This window comes from Haliotis rubra, unplaced genomic scaffold (assembly GCF_003918875.1).
Source record: "Haliotis rubra isolate DU_JTF1 unplaced genomic scaffold, ASM391887v1 Scf11, whole genome shotgun sequence".
In the NCBI taxonomy this organism is placed as follows: domain Eukaryota; kingdom Metazoa; phylum Mollusca; class Gastropoda; order Lepetellida; family Haliotidae; genus Haliotis; species Haliotis rubra.
In genome coordinates, this window is record NW_025765003.1 from 230678 (window position 1) to 253813 (window position 23136).

General features: G+C 39.9%; 1 protein-coding gene across 1 annotated transcript in view; it reads left to right on the forward strand.

The window, feature by feature from the left end:
- The window catches only part of LOC124284024 (leucine-rich repeat and coiled-coil domain-containing protein 1-like), a 119997-nt gene that overhangs the window by 85822 nt on the left and 11039 nt on the right, over nucleotides 1-23136 (forward strand). Inside the window, 4 exon segments of the mRNA XM_046720065.1 lie at nucleotides 394-478; nucleotides 15042-15155; nucleotides 18660-18731; nucleotides 22899-22973. Coding sequence (XP_046576021.1) covers nucleotides 394-478; nucleotides 15042-15155; nucleotides 18660-18731; nucleotides 22899-22973 — 346 coding nt within the window.

Sequence of the window (23136 nt, forward strand, 5' to 3'; positions counted from 1 at the left end):
TTCTTATCTTCCATTTATATTTTACCTTTATTCCGCTTTTGTCCTTATGAATCTACTTGTATTTTACTTAATAATTCCCTTAATTTACTTATAACCCACTGTTAATTAACATGTATTCTACTTGTATTCCACCTGTTTACTCTAATTGTATTCTACTTGTACTATATTTGTGCTCCAATTGTATTCCACCTGTATCCTACTTGTACTTAACTTTTGTTTCTACTTGTATCTTACTTGTACTGTAATTATACTTCACTTGCATTCCACTTGTACTCTTCTTGTATTCCAACTGTACTCTACTTGTATTCCACTTGTACTCTACTTGTACTCCACTTGTACTCTACATGTGTGCAGGACAATCAGGTTGCTGACATGTTGCATTTGCTGCTGCAGGATTGATGAGTTGACACGGCAGTACGGTGACCTGGAAGATGAGTTTAGGCTGGCACTGCAGATAGAGGCCAACAGGTTCTCCGAGGTAAGTTCAGTTTTACATCAACCATCCAGGTGAGTGGGCAATCAGTACCGGTATTTGTCCACTGAGTACTACTACCAGCTTCTATACACTCTAGTGTAGCCTGTGGAGCACGATGCTGGTACACTAGAGCCTTAAGACTGGAGATTCAGGGGGACCTGGGGAAATCTAGACTTAGCTTCATTTAGAGCTTTAATAGGGAAAATAATGTGGTTCAGGGATTGGAGACAGACTACATTGCAGGGAGGGCTAGGCAGTAGGGAAAATAATGTGGTTCAGGGACTGTGAGACAGACTACATTGCAAGGAGGGCTAGGCAGTAGGGAAAATAATGTGGTTCAGGGACTGTGAGACAGACTACATTGCAGGTAGGGCTAGGCAGTAGGGGAAATAATGTGGTTCAGGGACTGTGAGACAGACTATATTGCAGGAGGGCTAGGCAGTAGGGGAAATAATGTGGTTCAGGGACTGTGAGACAGACTACATTGCAGGGAGGGCTAGGCAGTAGGGAAAATAATGTGGTTCAGGGACTGTGAGACAGACTATATTGCAGGGAGGGCTAGGCAGTAGGGAAAATAATGTGGTTCAGGGACTGTGAGACAGACTATATTGCAGGGAGGGCTAGGCAGTAGGGGAAATAATGTGGTTCAGGGACTGTGAGACAGACTACATTGCAGGGAGGGCTAGGCAGTAGGGAAAATAATGTGGTTCAGGGACTGTGAGACAGACTACATTGCAGGGAGGGCTAGGCAGTAGGGGAAATAATGTGGTTCAGGGACTGTGAGACAGACTACATTGCAGGGAGGGCTAGGCAGTAGGGAAAATAATGTGGTTCAGGGACTGTGAGACAGACTACATTGCAGGGAGGGCTAGGCAGTAGGAAAAATAATGTGGTTCAGGGACTGTGAGACAGACTACATTGCAGGGAGGGCTAGGCAGTAGGGGAAATAATGTGGTTCAGGGACTGTGAGACAGACTACATTGCAGGAGGGCTAGGCAGTAGGGAAAATAATGTGGTTCAGGGACTGTGAGACAGACTACATTGCAGGAGGGCTAGGCAGTAGGGAAAATAATGTGGTTCAGGGACTGTGAGACAGACTACATTGCAGGGAGGGCTAGGCAGTAGGGAAAATAATGTGGTTCAGGGACTGTGAGACAGACTACATTGCAGGGAGGGCTAGGCAGTAGGGAAAATAATGTGGTTCAGGGACTGTGAGACAGACTACATTGCAGGGAGGGCTAGGCAGCAGGGGAAATAATGTGGTTCAGGGACTGTGAGACAGACTACATTGCAAGGAGGGCTAGGCAGTAGGGGAAATAATGTGGTTCAGGGACTGTGAGACAGACTACATTGCAGGGAGGGCTAGGCAGTAGGGAAAATAATGTGGTTCAGGGACTGTGAGACAGACTACATTGCAGGGAGGGCTAGGCAGTAGGGAAAATAATGTGGTTCAGGGACTGTGAGACAGACTACATTGCAGGAGGGCTAGGCAGTAGGGGAAAATAATGTGGTTCAGGGACTGTGAGACAGACTACATTGCAGGGAGGGCTAGGCAGTAGGGAAAATAATGTGGTTCAGGGACTGTGAGACAGACTACATTGCAGGGAGGGCTAGGCAGTAGGGAAAATAATGTGGTTCAGGGACTGTGAGACAGACTACATTGCAGGAGGGCTAGGCAGTAGGGAAAATAATGTGGTTCAGGGACTGTGAGACAGACTACATTGCAGGGAGGGCTAGGCAGTAGGGAAAATAATGTGGTTCAGGGACTGTGAGACAGACTACATTGCAGGAGGGCTAGGCAGTAGGGAAAATAATGTGGTTCAGGACTGTGAGACAGACTACATTGCAGGGAGGGCTAGGCAGTAGGGAAAATAATGTGGTTCAGGGACTGTGAGACAGACTACATTGCAGGGAGGGCTAGGCAGTAGGGAAAATAATGTGGTTCAGGGACTGTGAGACAGACTACATTGCAGGGAGGGCTAGGCAGTAGGGAAAATAATGTGGTTCAGGGACTGTGAGACAGACTACATTGCAGGGAGGGCTAGGCAGTAGGGAAAATAATGTGGTTCAGGGACTGTGAGACAGACTACATTGCAGGGAGGGCTAGGCAGTAGGGAAAATAATGTGGTTCAGGGACTGTGAGACAGACTACATTGCAGGAGGGCTAGGCAGTAGGGAAAATAATGTGGTTCAGGGACTGTGAGACAGACTACATTGCAGGGAGGGCTAGGCAGTAGGGAAAATAATGTGGTTCAGGGACTGTGAGACAGACTACATTGCAGGGAGGGCTAGGCAGTAGGGAAAATAATGTGGTTCAGGGACTGTGAGACAGACTACATTGCAGGAGGGCTAGGCAGTAGGGAAAATAATGTGGTTCAGGGACTGTGAGACAGACTACATTGCAGGAGGGCTAGGCAGTAGGGAAAATAATGTGGTTCAGGGACTGTGAGACAGACTACATTGCAGGAGGGCTAGGCAGTAGGGAAAATAATGTGGTTCAGGGACTGTGAGACAGACTACATTGCAGGGAGGGCTAGGCAGTAGGGAAAATAATGTGGTTCAGGGACTGTGAGACAGACTACATTGCAGGGAGGGCTAGGCAGTAGGGAAAATAATGTGGTTCAGGGACTGTGAGACAGACTACATTGCAGGAGGGCTAGGCAGTAGGGAAAATAATGTGGTTCAGGGACTGTGAGACAGACTACATTGCAGGAGGGCTAGGCAGTAGGGAAAATAATGTGGTTCAGGGACTGTGAGACAGACTACATTGCAGGAGGGCTAGGCAGTAGGGAAAATAATGTGGTTCAGGGACTGTGAGACAGACTACATTGCAGGGAGGGCTAGGCAGTAGGGAAAATAATGTGGTTCAGGGACTGTGAGACAGACTACATTGCAGGGAGGGCTAGGCAGTAGGGAAAATAATGTGGTTCAGGGACTGTGAGACAGACTACATTGCAGGGAGGGCTAGGCAGTAGGGAAAATAATGTGGTTCAGGGACTGTGAGACAGACTACATTGCAGGGAGGGCCAGGCAGTAGGGAAAATAATGTGGTTCAGGGACTGTGAGACAGACTACATTGCAGGGAGGGCTAGGCAGTAGGGAAAATAATGTGGTTCAGGGACTGTGAGACAGACTACATTGCAGGGAGGGCTAGGCAGTAGGGAAAATAATGTGGTTCAGGGACTGTGAGACAGACTACATTGCAGGGAGGGCTAGGCAGTAGGGAAAATAATGTGGTTCAGGGACTGTGAGACAGACTACATTGCAGGAGGGCTAGGCAGTAGGGGAAATAATGTGGTTCAGGGACTGTGAGACAGACTACATTGCAGGGAGGGCTAGGCAGTAGGGGAAATAATGTGGTTCAGGGACTGTGAGACAGACTACATTGCAGGGAGTGCTAGGCAGTAGGGAAAATAATGTGGTTCAGGGACTGTGAGACAGACTACATTGCAGGAGGGCTAGGCAGTAGGGAAAATAATGTGGTTCAGGGACTGTGAGACAGACTACATTGCAGGGAGGGCTAGGCAGTAGGGAAAATAATGTGGTTCAGGGACTGTGAGACAGACTACATTGCAGGGAGGGCTAGGCAGTAGGGAAAATAATGTGGTTCAGGGACTGTGAGACAGACTACATTGCAGTGAGGGCTAGGCAGTAGGGAAAATAATGTGGTTCAGGGACTGTGAGACAGACTACATTGCAGGGAGGGCTAGGCAGTAGGGAAATTAATGTGGTTCAGGGACTGTGAGACAGACTACATTGCAGGAGGGCTAGGCAGTAGGGGAAATAATGTGGTTCAGGGACTGTGAGACAGACTACATTGCAGGGAGGGCTAGGCAGTAGGGAAAATAATGTGGTTCAGGGACTGTGAGACAGACTACATTGCAGGAGGGCTAGGCAGTAGGGAAAATAATGTGGTTCAGGGACTGTGAGACAGACTACATTGCAGGGAGGGCTAGGCAGTAGGGAAAATAATGTGGTTCAGGGACTGTGAGACAGACTACATTGCAGGTAGGGCTAGGCAGTAGGGAAAATAATGTGGTTCAGGGACTGAGGTAGACTATAGAGCCTTAAGCAGATTCACATCTGTATTTATTTTGCAGTGCTGTTGGGATTGAATGAATTGTACGCCAAGCAAGCACATATGGCCTCCAAGTCCTGTCAGTCTTGTGACAAGGGCAGGTAGCTGAAGGCAAACTTTCAAGTCCTTATGGGGGATTGTTTCAGTCTGGTCTAGCAATGTCATTTGAACCTGTAAATAACTGAGTCTTGATAAGTCGAACCTGTGAATGAAATGCTGAGCATTCAGGTGTGATATAACATCTGCCAATCACATCACCTGAGTGAGTTAGTGAGTTAATTAATATGGAATAATTAATATTCCAGTAACATGCTTCACACATTGTAACCATTTTGGACACAGGCCAGTGATGTGACAAGCAAACACTATGTCCACTGCCCCACTGTCTCTGTCAGACCTGAAATATGTATGATGCATGACATTGATTGGGATGTGCTGTTACCTGAACCGACAAGGACTAACTTCTTTAAGTGCCATTCTGGTATAATAAAGAGGAACAATTTTTATGGATAGACAACTTGTTTACAGCAATGGAGGCAACGTTTTGGTGGAGATCCCATCATTTGCTTGATACAGTCAGACCTCGTTTATCCGAACACTTTGGTTTTTTATTGAATTGTTCGGACAAACAAATCATTCGGATATCTGAATCAGGACCTAGGTGGTCGGCTACACGTGAAAACAAAACAACTAACAATGTCCGTATGATCCCTGCATCCATTGACTGAATGTGTGCGGTTGTGTTGGGTTGCAGGAAATGGACAGTCACGCTGGTCAGTTTCAGATTTTTACAGTTGTGACTAGCCGCATTGTCACAAGCAAAATGACCCGCCTTCCAAATATTCAATAAACAATGAATTAACTAGCAGCCAGCACAATGTTTTGACAAGCGGTAGATGCAGTGAGCAGTGTTGAGGAGCGGTAAACATCAGACATCTTGCCTACGACAGCCTTGGTGTTCGGATATACGAGGCAAATTTGTACATTTTTTGCTGTTTTGTTACCAAAATTGACTGTTCAGATACGGAAACCAAACATTCTGATATACGAGGTAAATTGTAACTAGAAAATTTCGTTTTTTGTGAAGAATGTTTGGAAACGAGGTATTCGGATATCTGAAGTTCGGATAAACGAGGTCTGACTGTAACGGTGTTAGGATCTCCACCAAAACGTCTCCTCTATTGCAATAAAGAAGTTGTCTATCCATAAAAATTGTTCTCTCCACAATAGACTACTTGAAAGTCCAGGTTTCACTGATGAAATAAACAGTTTAAAGCAATAACATTGTCAGTACACTGCACCTGCAAATGTAAACTGACATTTAAACCCAAATAAAGATACCCTTTTAGTAATATAACAAATATATTCATGTACAAAACAAATCCAAGAGGAGCCCCAAACAATCCTTAAGGTAATGCTTTATTATCCCAGAGGAAGTTTGCTGTACATAGTTGCATATTAACATTGAAAACACATAGAAAACAACAAAAGATACATATACATAAGACCACAAAAATGCCCATACATTTGTCAAATATTACAAAAATACCTGGCAACAACGCTCATACATATGTCAAATATTACAAAAATACCTAGCAACAACGCTCATACATATGTCAGATATTACAAAAATACCTGGCAACAACGCTCATACATATGTCAAATATTACAAAAATACCTGGCAACAACGCTCATACATATGTCAGATATTACAAAAATACCTAGCAACAACGCCCATACAGTTGTCAAATATTACAAAAATACCTAGCAACAACGCTCATACATATGTCAGATATTACAAAAATACCTAGCAACAACGCTCATACAATTGTCAAATATTACAAAAATACCTGGCAACAACGCTCATACATATGTCTAATATTACAAAAATACCTAGCAACAACGCTCATACATATGTCAGATATTACAAAAATACCTAGCAACAACGCCATACATATGTCTAATATTACAAAAATACCTAGCAACAACGCTCATACATATGTCAAATATTACAAAAATACCTAGCAACAACGCCATACATATGTCTAATATTACAAAAATACCTAGCAACAACGCTCATACATATGTCAGATATTACAAAAATACCTGGCAACAACGCTCATACATATGTCTAATATTACAAAAATACCTGGCAACAACGCTCATACATATGTCAAATATTACAAAAATACCTGGCAACAACACCCATACATATGTCTAATATTACAAAAATACCTAGCAACAACGCTCATACATATGTCAGATATTACAAAAATACCTGGCAACAACGCTCATACATATGTCTAATATTACAAAAATACCTAGCAACAACGCTCATACATATGTCTAATATTACAAAAATACCTGGCAACAACGCTCATACATATGTCAAATATTACAAAAATACCTGGCAACAACGCCATACATATGTCTAATATTACAAAAATACCTGGCAACAACGCTCATACAAATGTCAAATATTACAAAAATACCTAGCAACAATGCTCATACATATGTCTAATATTACAAAATACCTGGTAAACAACGCCATACAAATGTCAAATATTACAAAAATACCTGGCAACAACAAAATACCTGGCCATATACATGTTAATATTACAAAAAATACCTGGCAACAACGCCACATACATATGTCAAATATTACAAAAATACCTAGCAACAACGCTCATACATATGTCAAATATTACAAAAATACCTGGCAACAACGCCATACATATGTCTAATATTACAAAATACCTGGCAACAACGCCCATACATATGTCTAATATTACAAAAATACCTGGCAACAACGCTCATACATATGTCAAATATTACAAAAATACCTGGCAACAACGCCATACATATGTCTAATATTACAAAAATACCTGGCAACAACGCTCATACAAATGTCAAATATTACAAAAATACCTAGCAACAATGCTCATACATATGTCAAATATTACAAAAATACCTGGCAACAACGCTCATACAAATGTCAAATATTACAAAAATACCTGGCAACAACGCTCATACATATGTCTAATATTACAAAAATACCTGGCAACAACGCTCATACAAATGTCAAATATTACAAAAATAACTAGCAACAATGCTCATACATATGTCAAATATTACAAAAATACCTGGCAACATGTGCTTTCCTCATACAAATGTCAAATATTACAAAAATACCTGGCAACAATGCCCATACATATGTCTAATATTACAAAAATACCTGGCAACAACGCTCATACAAATGTCAAATATTACAAAAATACCTAGCAACAATGCTCATACATATGTCAAATATTACAAAAATACCTGGCAACAACGCTCATACAAATGTCAAATATTACAAAAATACCCGGCAACAACGCTCATACATATGTCTAATATTACAAAAATACCTGGCAACAACGCCATATACAAATGTCAAATATTACAAAAATACCTAGCAACAATGCTCATACATATGTCAAATATTACAAAAATACCTAGCAACAACGCCCAATATATGAGATAAAGATAAATGATGAATAAATGGTAATATATTTAAAAAAGCCGCTTTCAGCTTAAGCAACCTGGACATGCCTGGTCTTTCTGAACTTAGTGCTACTGTTTCGTTAGTTCTCTGAGGTCTCTGAAGCAGGCTACTAGAAATGATAACTTTTACTGCAAATCACAATCATACAACTCTCAATTCCAATACTTGTATTACATCAATATTTTTGGGGGAAGCCATTGTGCACAATGATCATAGATTTCAGTGATTGTTGCTTCTTTGTTGGAGATGAAGATGAGAATTCTATCTTCTGAACAACATATATATGACATTATAGCTGATTAAATGTAAAATGATTTGTAATATTTAGCTTGATAATATTTTGAATTGATATTGATAAAGTTTAAATATTACTTGTACAAATGCATCACTTTCTTGTCATCAATGTCAAATTAGCCAAGCCCCATTTATGGATCAAATTCATTAAATTGCTGGTCATTCGATTCCAAATTCAGTTTAGTTTAATGAAATCTGCAAGTAACATAACATATTTATTGTCAGAATATTTTGTTAAAAAGAGGGATTCTCTCATAAAGGTCTATTTGTCTATTTCATTTGTAGTGAAGCATAATCTGTCTGTCTTGACATTGTAATGTCCGTTTACAGCATATATTTGATATTAGAGTTATGCAGTTTTAGTACCATCCCAAGATTAGCATTTTATTGTTATAGAATTTTGTAATCCACAAAGCAGTTTGGAGTGAATGGGTGTAATCCTATGCTTGAGTGTTTTTAATGATCTTCAAATTAATTTGTTCTTTTATCTAAGTTTTCATTAGACATTGTTTAAAAGTATCTAATACCAAAAATGCAAAATGTTTTTATTTATATTTCAATGTGAATGACTTTCTGGAATGTATGGCCTGTGAACGTGTGTGACTTTCTGGAATGTATAACCTGTGAATGTGTGTGACTTTCTGGAATGTATGGCCTGTGAATGTGTATGACTTTTTTAAATGTAATGTATGACCTGTGAATGTGTATGACTTTCTGGAATGTATGACCTGTGAATGTGTATGACTTTCTGGAATGTATGGCCTGTGAATGTGTATGACTTTCTTAAATGTAATGTATGACCTGTGAATGTGTATGTCTTTCTGGAGTGTATGACATGTAAATGTGTTTGACTACATCGAATGTATGACCTGTGAATGTGTATGTCTTTCTGGAATGTAAGGCATGTAAATGTGTGTGACTTTCTGGAATGTATGACCTGTGAATGTGTGTGACTTTCTGGAATGTATGGCCTGTGAATGTGTATGACTTTCTGGAATGTATGACCTGTGAATGTGTATGACTTTCTGGAATGTATGACCTGTGAATTTGTATGACTTTCTGGAATGCATGACCTGTGAATGTGTTTGACTACATGGCATGCTGCATTTAACAACAAAGTAACACATATAGGCTTGTTTTGCTCACAATATTTGACCTTTTTGAGCAAAGACATTGTATCTATGTCAACAATGACCTGTTCTCAAAGTAATTGGGGTTATAAATAAATTCTCTAGTGATCTTAATCAGTTTGACTGTGCAAAAGCAATGACTTTTTAATGATGTGAGTGAGAAGCTATTTCCCTCTTACACAATATCAATGATTTGCTGAAGTGTTATTTTTGTGAAATGCATAATTGAACATGGTAATTTCACTAAAGTTAATATTGAAACTACATACTGCAATCCCATGGGCAGTGGCTGATCCAATACCCAGCATGCTTCAGTGCTCTGAATTCTTAAGCAATTGTTGTGTTTTGTGTTTATAGGGTGTGACTACAGAATAACACAATTGGTATTCAGGGAAGAATTCACACTGAGATAAAAAGATTGCTCAGTTGAGATGGTGCTGTTTGATAACACTCCGGGGTTCCTGGTTTATAGCTTTTAGTGCTGGAGCTGCCAATTTGCATTATGTGCCGTTAACTATTTAACGAATGTCAACCGAACTGTAGAAGCAATAAAATTGAGGATTTGCATTGCATTTTTTTCATGAATAGCACCTCTAAGGTTTGTTCCAATCATCAACATCCACATTTCAATTTTGTGTTAGACCATTTTGATGGAGGTATATATTTGGCCATCATTTAAAAATATGGTAACATTATTTCGTGAAATTCAATTTGTGTTTTGGTTGAGCTCATTTGGACTGAACCAGTGCCATTTTCAGTGCACTTTGAAGCTGTAGAAATTTGAAACTTTGAGAACAATGGATTCAAACTATTGCACCAGTTGTATGGATGTTCTCAATTTTGGGTCTCAGATTAAGACAGTTACACCATGAGATCTCGGGTATGTTTCAAACTGTAGGTTTCACACACACACACACGCCTCATGTAGATCAAACTAGGGAGACTGAATTCCAAGTCTATACCTGGTTACACCAGAATGTTGGGTCCTGAGATTATAGCAAGGAGCAAGGAGTTTATTCAGTACTTTGGCCACATGGCCTATTGTACAACAACACGACAGAATACAGGTTGGTCATGTGTGGTTGTAGAAGGGGTAACTTCACTTGTTTATAGTGCTCAAGAGAAGATGAGTTATTGATTGAGTAATGCCAGTCTTGTAAGTATATATCCAAGCTGTTTCCATTCATGCAAAAATTGTCGCATGAGATTATAATTAACTACCCTCCTGGTTGAAATCAAGTTTCCTTGTTCTTCAGGGCAGTGGGGTATCCTAGTGGTTAAAGCATTGGCTTGTCATGTCAAAAACCCATATTTCAATTCCTCACTTTGGGTACAATGTGTGAAGCCCATCTCAGGTGTCCCTGCTGTTATATTGCTGGAATATTGCAAAAAGCAGCGTAAAACTAAACTCACTCACTCTTGTACTTCGGTTGAATTCACCTATGTCTGTGTCAAAACTTTATGTTTATACAGTGTTTGATAAATGTTCTTTGATTTTGTCTTGTTTCCCCACATGGGTACAATATGTTAAACCCATTTCTGGTGTCCACGCCGTGATATTGCTGGAATATTGCAAAAAGCAGCGTAAAACTAAACTCACTCACTCACTCTTTGATTTTATCTAGTTTGCATTTATCAATGTCTCGTTGACAACACAGAATCCAAATAACTCACAGTATATATGGGGCAGCATACTCGCTAGTAGTCGAGTGGTTGAAGTGACTTATCTTGCAGCAGACTCGGCTCTATTTCCAAACATGAAACACTTACTGAAGTGTCCCTTGCTGTGATATTACTGGAAATTAACTCACCCACTTTCTCCGTCATTCTCTCCCTCTTGTTGTTACAGTCTCTCACACTTATCCTCTCATTCATACTCTCACCCATACGCTCATATACTCTCATTCATTTACCGGGGCGCTGGGGTAGCCTAGTGGTTAAAGCCTTCGCTTGTCACGCTGACAACATGGGTTCGATTCCCCATATGGGTACATTGTGTGAGGCCCATTTCTGGTGTCCTTTGCAGTGATGTTGCTGGAATATTGCTAAAAGCGGTGTAAAACTAAACTCACTCACTCACTCACTCATTCATTTACCGATTCGATCATACACTTTTTTCACATAGATGCTGTCTCATCCATGCGAAATATTCCATTATTTGAACTTTAGGCTGTTACTGAATGGCTATCACAGAACTCGCTTCCTAACTCACTCACTCACTCACTCACTCCAGGGTATGTACATCTTATTAAAATGAAGATGAAACTCTAAGTTAGGTTATTCTTGATAATGCTTAGAAGGTCATGTAAAAACAATTAAATTAAACTTAAAACAAGTGTTTCTATTCAAGTTAATTTGGAAACAAATACCGCTACTGAATACTTGATTCCTTGAACACTAAATGTTTTTTTTCTTCGACTGATGTTTCTACAGATCCAATTCGAAAGAAACCAAATTTATTTATTCCGATAATAAGGCTACCCTTAACTTTGCATATTGTTTGAATCAAACTATTCTTATTTTATAGATAATCGCCTTGTGGTATTTTTTGTTTCCACACAGCAAGACAGGATGCTTATATATGATATAAAGAGCACATATATTACATACCAGTTGTTAACCCAAAGGAAGAACGCATGTTGACAACACTCAACACAAAAATATTCAATAAGGTGAGCTACAGAACCTATTGCCAATATAGAACAATGACCTGTATTACCACTATGGAAACTGGGAGTTTCTGTGATCGCAATACTCTGGTATCCACAACCTTTCCATAACAGCAAGTGGTAAATTCCTTCAAAGAACAACAAGATTAAGTGTATTCCACCGAACCTAAATGGCCTTTGTTGGCTGGCTTTGGTACTGGTCTGCGGTACTAGTCCTGCCCGTCACACCCCTGGAGGACACGTGGTCCTCGTAATGACTTGTACATATATCAAAGACAAAGTTTGGTGCCCACCGGGAGTTAATTAGCTCTGCCAAAACACTGACATTATCTCCCCTGGCCAGACTTCATCACAGTTCCATGTGATGAGAATGGCTGCAGCTGTTCGCGAAGGTGGTCAGTCAAATGTTGACATTGTGAGAATGTGATGAAGAAATCTAGCATACTTTGAGAAGCATCAGATTGTAGGTAATTAGTTTGTTAGGGATGAGTGAGTGAGTGAGTCTAGTTTTACGGTGCACTCAGCAATATTCCAGCTATATGGCGGCGGTCTGTTAATAATCGAGTCTGGACCAGACAATCCAGTGATCAACAGCATGAGCATCGATCTGTGCAATTGGGAACCGATGACATGTGTCAACCAAGTCAGTGAGCCTCACGCACGCACGTACGCTATCACATGATCCCGTTAGTCACCTCTTACGACAAACATGGGTTACTGTAGATCAATAACCCGGATCTTCACGGGTATTGTTAGAGATGACTTACTGTGTTATCATGAGTGAGTAACGGTTGAACAAATGAAAGTTGAATGACTAAAGTAATGAATGAAAGTTGAACCAATGAAAGTTAACTGAAAGTTGAATGAATTAATGAAAAATTGCACAAGTTATAGAAAGTTGAACAAGTTAGTGAAAGCTGAATTCATGAATGAATGAATGAATGAAAGTTGAAAGAATTTATGAAAGTTGAATGAAATTTGAACAAATTAATGAAAGTTGAGTAATTGTTGAAGGAATTAGTAAAGTTGAGCAAAAGCTGAAGGAATTAATAAAAGTTGAATGAAAGTTAACCAAATTAATGAATGTTGAACAAATATTTGAAAGTTGAATAAGTGTTGAAGGAATTAATGAAAATTGAATGAAAGTTAAATTAAATTAATGAAAAGCTGAATGAATAAGGAATGAAATTCATCAATATATAGATACAGACTCACACCACCTCCTGTCTCCATCTGTGCCAATCCCAGACAAGTTTTCATTCATTCAATAAATTTAATTGATTGCATACTCAAGTAAACGTATGTTCACTTATACCTTTATCTCAAGTAACGATTATGAGATTCTACTGTCTGATCCCATGGTCCAATTAATTGCAAGGTCTTGCCCAAATAAAGAACTCTGACACAGGATTAACTGGGCCCAATTCATTTTCATCTAATCTCTTCTTTATCCGTTGATGGATGTTTTCCAGACGAATGTAAGAAGGCGCAATGAACAGCCTTTATTAGCTCCACTACACTTTCTTGTCCACAAAACAGTGACAGATCTGGCTCTTGTCAGATTATTGTCAAACGTTTGGTGTGGGACTAGAACCATACAGCTGGAATGTTCAACACAAGTATGTTTTGCAGTGAGAAAATACGTCTCATCTTTTGGGGAGAATGAAAATTAGTTCAAACTTTCTGACAGCTCCTGTCAGATCAAAGTCGAAGAGAAATGTTTGCAAGTTTCATAATCTAAGAACTTGTATGATATTTTCAGCATCAACAAACACAGATAGTGTGTCTGATTGGCCATCAGTGAAGTTTTTCTTTCCCTAAGCATGTAGTACTTAAAACAATACCAAATATTTACAATTACTGTGTATGATAAGCGAGCGTGTGAGTGAATTTAGTTTTACACTGCTTTTAGCACTGTTTGAGCAATATCACGGCGGGGGACACCAGAAATGGGTTTCACACATTTCACCCATGTGGGGAATCAAACCCGAGTCTTCGCATGCCGAGCAAATGCTGGGCTACCTCACCACCCTTAATATGCTAGAGATAACCAACTGACAGCTTTATAGCCTTCGGCAAGTTGGTTTGTTGTTTAATGCTGCACTCCAGCAATATTCCAGCTACGTGGTGGGAGGGGGGCATTGTCTCTCTGTGCATACTCGAGTCTGAACCAGAATATCCAGTGATCAACATCATGAGCATTGATCTGTGCATTTGGGATACAACTTATGCTTGTCATAAGAAGCGACTAACGGGATCGGGTGATCAAGCTTGCTGACTTGGTTGACACATGTCATGGTATGCCAATTGTGTAGATCAATGCTCATGCTGTTGATCACTTCCATTATTTACAGACCGCCACCATATAGCAGGTATATGGCTGAGTGCTGCGTAAAACAAACTCACTCACTCATAGGTTGTTTCACGTATTTTAACTCAAATATACAGCATGTGCACAGGATTAAAAAACAGTAATTATATCTTAAAAAACAAAATAAGCATGTTTGTTATATAATGTTGTACTGAAGAATCCATTTCTTCATGCAGATTTGTTTTTAATTACTAGTTCAAATGATTTAACAATAGTGACATACATGTTATGATTTACTGTTGCATTATTTGTTGGTCTATATTCTCGATAAACAGGTATGCACAATTATTCAAGCACAGATCATTCCATTCAGAAGAATAATTCTTGTGGAGACTTCAGGGCTATTGACTAAAAGTAAGGGCCATCAATGTTACCGTCAACTCAAAAACATGGCCATCAACATGCTATCAATATAATCATCACTGTCAGAACTCAGTTTGGTGAAAAATTATATCCTCTGTTTTTTTCACATTTTGACAGCTCCAGGCGGCTTTTGAAAAAACAAGGCGGGAAAATGAAGACAACCGCCAGCTTGTATTGACAGCACAGAAAAAAGATGAAAAGTCCTCAGCGATGATCAGTGAACTAACATCGGTAAGACAGTCAATATGGTTCACGTCGTCCCTCTAGACATGATAGAGGTGTATATCTCAGTTTTACACCGAGATCCAGTTTGTACGTCAGGTTTTAAATGTGACTCCTCGCTCGCTGACTTGGTTGACACATGTCTTTGGGTCCCAACTGCGTAGATCGATGCTAATGCTGTTGATCACTGGATTGTCTGGTCTAGGCTTGATTTTTTACAGACCATCTCAGCTGGATTATTGCTGTGTGCGGCATTAAACAACGAGCCAGCCAGCCAACCAAATACTGCATAAAGCCAGTGGTTGATAGCATGAACAACTATCCACATAATTGTTAAAACTACATGCAGTCAACTAGTTAACGTTGGAACTGGGGTCAAAGTAACACCGTGGGAAACTGACTATCAATCTCCTCACGACATTCCCCACGGGGCTCTTAACTAGTGTTGGGATTTTGTTAAAATCTCATAATTGATGATTTGTTCACTACAACCGTTCAATCATTGAAAATACATGGTTAGCGCCAGTTTTCAAATTTTCCTGTTATGGTTAATGCACAAAACAATAAATAAACAACATGTAGTTCTTTATTTTCATTTGCAAACTGCACAAAATCCATTTGCAAATTTCACATCCAACTTAAAATGATGCAACTTGCGTCTTTAAATGGTGACTAATATGCTCGGAACTTCCTGGAGTCTTTAAGATAAGTTCAATCATGACTTGGAACAAGCTTGTAGTGCTTATGAAATGTTAATTTAACGACACAGACTAAAAAACAACATTGGGAAAACCACGAACATTTGCAAAACAGGCAGAGTTTTATGACATTTAATTTCAAAGCACAATCCTAGGTTTCTTATGCACCTAAGGGACACAACTCTGCACAACAAATTGTTGCACATAAGACAACTGTGCCCTGTGTCTGCATACTGATAAGAACACACTTCCTGATATTCCCATTTTACACATCAACAGTCATAATATCCAGACAGAAAGGAGCCAACACGCCAAGAAAAACATTAAATGTAACATTTAAATTACTCTCGTACATACTGTCTCTTCCAAATAAAATTTCAAAGCTGAAATGAAGTGGTTAGCTCTTAAATATCTCATGTCAAATCTAAGCAACATCTGAATGTTTTGTTGGTTTGTTGTTGTTTAACGCCACACTCAGCAGTATTCCAGCTATATGGCGGCAGTCTGTAAATAATCGAGTCTGGACAGACAATCCAGTGATCAACAGCATGAGCATTGTCCTACTCAATTGGGATATGATGACATGTGTCAACCAAGTCAGCGAGCCTGACCACCCGATCCCGTTAGTCGCCTCTTACAACAAGCATGGGTTACTGAAGATCAATTCTAACCGAGATCTTCAAGAGTTCTGAATGAGTGATATAGCCGAAGTTGTCCATTGCGAAGTGCAGAGTGGTTTCACAGGAAGATCAATATTAAGTTGTGTCGAACCGGAGGGATCACCTAAATATCCTAAACTCATACACACCATAGCCATCTTTTACTGCTGATACAAAACAGTTTTGAAAAGTTCCCAACAGGCATCAATTACCAACAAAATCAATCAACGATGTTTTTCACAAATGACATTGTCATCCATGACACAATGTGTTCAGTGGTGTGTTCCGATTGTGGTGTTGTTGTCGATGATGAATGGTGATTTGTCAAAAGGGGCATCAAGTGTTCCTGATGTGTGCACCTTTCAACCGTTATATTCAATAAAAGTGTGGTATTTATGTTACAAGGATTAATTTCTTCCATATATAATTTATTGACAGTTTGATAATAATATACACGCTGTACATAAACCAGCAATTTGTCCCGGCAACCCGATATACTTCCGTCATTGTTTCGGTAGACAAAACATTTCTCCTTACGTGTTATTTAGATATATGTTTGTTGCGTGACGCCACTCTCCGCAATATTCCAGCTGTATGATGGCAGTAAATAATAAATCAGGGCCTCCTTTCACAAAGCACTAAGGTGATCGTAAGTCACTAAGGTAACCTTAGTGCAATGTTAAAGAATGGGAGTTAAGGTTAACCTTAGTAAAGGTTGCTTCATCAAAGGAGCCCCTGGACTATAGTCCGTTTGGCTCAAAAGCGGACCGATGAATTGCAATCTAACTCGAAAACTAATAAACATATAATACTCAATGAAACGCTGATCATAATGAAAACGTCAGACCAACTCTGTGAGTTTTGTGCAGAATTTATGTCCTAAAATTAAAAAAGTTGTTTAACAAACTATCATTCAAATATTGACACAGTTCCCTATTTGTTACGAGGGAGGAGTGCAGAGAAAGGCTGGAGACGGCACAGCACAGGTTAATGAATCAATAACTTTGTCGGCACTTGTGCACATGCTTCTCTAACACCTGGCTGTCCTTTTCTCTGCACTCCTCCCTCGTAACAAATAGTGAACTGTGCCAATATTTTAATGATAGTTTGTTAAACAACTTTTTTAATTTTAGGACATAAATTCTGCAAACAAATCACAGGGTTGGTCTGATGTTTTGATTATGATCAGCGTTTCATTGAGTATTATATGTTTATTAGTTTTTGAGTTAGATTGCAATTCATCGGTCCGCTTTTGAGCCAAACGCACTATAGATGATCCAGTGATTGACATCATGAGCATCAACCGATGCAATTGGGATACGATGACATGTGTCATCCAAATCAGAGAGTCTGACCACCTGAACCTATTACTCACCACTTACGACAAGCATGGTTTGCTGAAGACCAATTCTATCATGGATCTTAATGGGTTGGTTTTTGGACCTACTGAAAATCGAAGATTCTGACAAATTGTATACTTTTGTGTGCTTTCATACTGCCTGACCTATAATTGCAGGCTTTAGTCATAAAGAATCTGCCTTGTAAGTGCAGTGCATAGACCATCTGGGGCGGTGGGGTAGCCTAGTGGTTAAAGCGTTCCCTCTGCACTCCGAAGATCCAGGTTCGATTCCCCACATGGGTACAATGTGTGAAGCCCATTTCTGGTGTCCCGCTCAGCTCTCTTCTTCTTAGCTTCCTTCTGCTCTTCACTGTTTTCTGTTCCACTTTGCTTAGTATTCCTTTGCTCTGCGCTGCATTGCTTTCTTCAGCTCAGCTCTCTTTTGCTCTGCTTTCCTCTCCTCTGCTCTCCTCTTCTCAACTTTCTTCTTCTCTTCACTGTTCTTTGCTCCACTTTGCTTAGTGTTCCTCAGCTCTGCTCTGCTTTTTTCAGCCCAGCCCAGCTCAGCCCAGCCCAGGCCTGCTCTGCTCTGCTTTCCTCTGTTCTTACTTTGCACTCCTCTGCTCAGAGGAAGTTCTGACAATGTAAAACATAAAATTGTGAGAAGTGTTTTGATTCTAAGAACACACACACAAACACAAACCTTCTAAAGCCCTAATCCACAGCCTCACCTTAGTATAGTCCTACTCTTGAAGATGGAAACTGTTAATGATGACATATAACAACTTGCCCCAGTCTGATGTATTTCTATTTACAGCTGGTCAAGGAACAGAAAGGGAGAATAACGGAACTGACCAAGTCCAAGCATGAACAGAATGCGGACTTCAGGGTAAGCTGTGTGAGAGGAAGTGTTAGTGTTTCCTGACAATCGTCAGCTTGGGGGCAGGTGTGGACGCCTGGTTCTACAGCACCACCTCCCTGCCCAGACAGTGACAGTAACTGATGAGGAAGCAGGGGACGGGGGGGGTGGGGGTTTGAGGGGTTTTTGGATTAAATGGTTGCCAGCTTTCATGGGAGACTGGCTGGAACTAGCTCAGGAACATGTACTCTATGTTGTGTATAGACTCACCCATACTCTCTCTCATGCATACACTCACTCACCCATCCAGTCACATTGACATACTCTCTCACTCATTTTCTCTGTCATTCCTTAAAGGCCCTGCCTGGATGTTTCTTACACTCTCTCATACTTGTTCTCTCATCCATAAACTCTCACAAACAAAACCACATACTCTCATTCAAAACACTTTCTCTCATACACTCTCACGTATGTGCTCATTCATACACTCACCCATACTCACCCATACTCTCATTGATAAACTCGTTCCCCCATACACTCTCACATATATGCTGTACCATTCATACTCTCACCCATACTCACATACTCTCATTCATAAACTCTTTCCCTCATACACTCTCACATATATGCTGTACCATTCATGCTCTCACCCATACTCACATACTCATTCATAAACTCTTTCTCTCATACACTCTCACATATATGCTGTACCATTCACACTCTCACCCATATACTCACATACTCTCATTCATACACTCTTTCCTTCATATACTCTGAAATATAAAAGCTGTAAACTCAGTCAGTCAGTCTCTCATACACTCTCACATATGCTCACATACTCTCATTCATAAACTCTTTCTCTCATACACTCTCACATATATGCTGTACCATTCATACTCTCACCCATATACTCACATACTCTCATTCATAAACTCTTTCTCTCATACACTCTCACATATATGCTGTACCATTCATACTCTCACCCATATACTCACATACTCTCATTCATAAACTCTTTCTCTCATACACTCTCACATATATGCTGTACCATTCATATTCTCACCCATACTCACATTCATAAACTCATTCTCATACACTCTCATATGATAAATGCTATACTCTCACCCATATACTCACATACTCTCATTCATAAACTCTTTCATACACTCATACACTCTCACATATATGCTGTACCATTCATACTCTCACCCATATACTCACATACTCTCATTGATAAACTCTTTCCCTCATACACTCTCACATATATGCTGTACCATTCATACTCTCACCCATACTCTCACATACTCTCATTCATAAACTCTTTCTCTCATACACTCTCACATATATGCTGTACCATTCATACTCTCACCCATACTCACATTCTCTCATTCATAAACTCTTTCTCTCATACACTCTCACACAGAAGCCTTGTCATTCACACTCTCACCCAATACTGTATCAGTTGTAGTGTAGACTGTTGTCATCTTTCAAATTTTGCAATGATTGATTTTTTCTGTTATTAAACACTCTCACTCACTCACATGACAGAATTCACTCACTCAGGCAAACATGACAGAATTTACTTACGCAAAGACTACTCTCATACAATTACTCATTCACACAAAACACAATTCCGTCACTCCCTCATTCAAACACAACACTCAGAAATCCATTATGGTTGATTCTGTAAGTGTCACTCTCTGAAAGCTAAATCTGTCCACTCAAGGTCTCACCAAGCAATCATCACAACATTTGGGATCATGTCATGATTTTACAGTCAAGCTGTTGACTTTTGTTTACACAGAATTATAGACATATATACACGTTTCAGTCGGATGCTGGTATTGCAGTGATATACTGATGAGAATGTTCTACAACGTGATACTGCGTACCTGAAACAGTATCCACGATTAAACCATCAGCAGTTCTTGACAGGCAAAACGTGACTATATGACACGTTTTTATTTATAACAACTTCTCTTTATTCTTTATGCAATGTTTCAGAGCTAATTCTTGCTCCTTCATCAGGTGAATGCACAGTGTGTTATGATGTTGTGGAAAACAGGAAAGTCAGCTTTTCCATCCCACAGATATTCTTTGGGATTTCAAAATGTGAATTATTATTAGAATCATTCACTTATCTGGCTGTTGTGGCTGGTTTGTCTCTTCTGTCAGTATTGGTGTCAGTATCCATAAACAGATGTTCTTAGACGCCATTAAAACATTGGATAAATATTTGGTTGAAGTTCTAAGCCTTGTGTTTTTTGCAAAATTGTTTTTGAAATATAATAAAATTCAGCATATATATTATAGGATTATTTGATTTAGGATTTATTAAAGGAAGAATGTGTCAACATGAATGGAATGGGGGAACTGGTCTAAGGACTGTATCATATATTGCCAATCTCTCTTCTTAATTTTCATACAAACCGTGAAGATCCGGGTTAGAATATTGATCTTTAGTAACCCATGCTTGTCGTAAGAGGCGACTAATGGGATCGGGTGGTCAGGCTCGCTAACTTGGTTGACACATGCCATTGGTTCCCAATTGCGCAGATCAATGCTCATGCTGTTGATCACTGGATTGTCTGGTCCAGACTCAGTTATTTACAGACCGCCGCCATCTAGCTGGAATATTGCTGAGTGCAGCGTAAAACTAAACTCACACACTATTTAACTATTTTGTCAAGGTGCCCCTAAATGCATTATTTATTTCCTTTCCCCCAGCCTATACCTATACAAAATCACCAGTCTCTGGATTCTGTTCAGATTCATAATCCAATTTTCTATTAAAACTAATTTTTGGTGGGTAAGCTGTCTAAGGCGCCAGGTTAGTGATCCAGGGAGCTTAAAGTGCCGGGATCGATCCCACCTGTGACCAGGTGTAAAAACCTTGGAGTCAACTTTGTGTGCAGACACTATTTCCGTGTTGTCACAACCCCTAGTGTACAGTACACAACCCTGTGCACTTAAAAGAACCCACAAATCCATTGGTATATGACCAGATGGTGGCCACATGAATACGTGCAAGCACCTAGTTGAAGGTACAGCAACATGCAGTAAACTTGGACAAAGTACTGTGACTATGTGTCCCAGTCCACCCAGCTGTGAATGGGTACCTCGTAAGGATGGGAAAGCCACATTAACTTGGTGCGCCTAGTGGCTGCAAGAGTTGTATGCTCCCCAGGGAGTTGAGATTGATGATACGATGTGCCGTTGAGATTGACATCCAATGATCAAGGGTAAAAATACTAGCACCTTGAGCATGCATGGATATGTGTGCTATATAAATATGCTATAATAACAAAAATAATAATAAATATTGGTGACTGCATCACATAGTTCTCTTGTATGCTTGAAATTAATCTTGGACAATATGTCTGATACAATGGTGTTTTATATGTCACTATGCAATCCCTCCTTCTTTCACTACCTTGAGTGGGAGGACTGTCTAGCCAGTGGTCACTTAGTGTAAATCTTGCCCTGTCAGATGTAAATCTTGTACAGTCTGGTGTTAATCTCACCACACCAGCTGTAGGTCAAGTGTAGTGTGAGTGAGTCAGTTTACTAACAGTCTGGTTTCAGCACCATTCCAGCAACATCATGGTGGTGGACACCAAAAATGGGCTTCCCATATTGTACCATATAGGGAATTGAACCCGAGTCTTTGGCATGACAGGCGAACGCTTTAACCACTAGGCTACCCCATCACCCAAAGTCAAGTAAAGCTAATGTCTACCATTCATGATCAGATGATTGAGCTTTGTTTCATTTTTCAGAATTAAAAAAATGTAAAAAGACATTAAATATTGTTTATGAATCATAAATATATTATCAGAATATCTTGCTGCTTGTCAGTTTTCACAAAGATTAAGTCATGTCAAATCCACCTCATCAAATGGCCATTTTGTATTTTTAACTTGTAAGTATGACCTCTTCCAATTTGGTTCATTTTTTCAACACTGATTTTATTTAGGATCCCATTGATCTGCAAACTGTTCGTAATAAGGTATTACAAATGTAACAAGTTGATAAATGGATGTAACCAAATAATCAAATCCAGACAAACAACAAATTGGAAGAGACACGTTCTCCATTACACTCAGGTTATGGTCGTGATACATCAGGAGAGAACGGCAACCTGGCGCGCCAGCCAGTGAGACTCATTTCCTCATAACGGTTGTCCAAATATTTCAGGAACGAGTGACGACACTCGAGGCCCACGTGGAAGAAGCCAGAAAGAGAATGGTGCAACTCGAATTGCTCAAGAAGGTAAGAGTTGTCTCCCTTTTGGAAGTCTGCGATCACACTTGGACAAAAGTTTCACTGAAGTGTTTAAATATTCAACCCTAAACAGGAAGGTTTTATGTCTCATAGATTATTTACTAGATGACTGGCATGAGGACATATGGTCCATGGTTTGATGCGCTTTCTC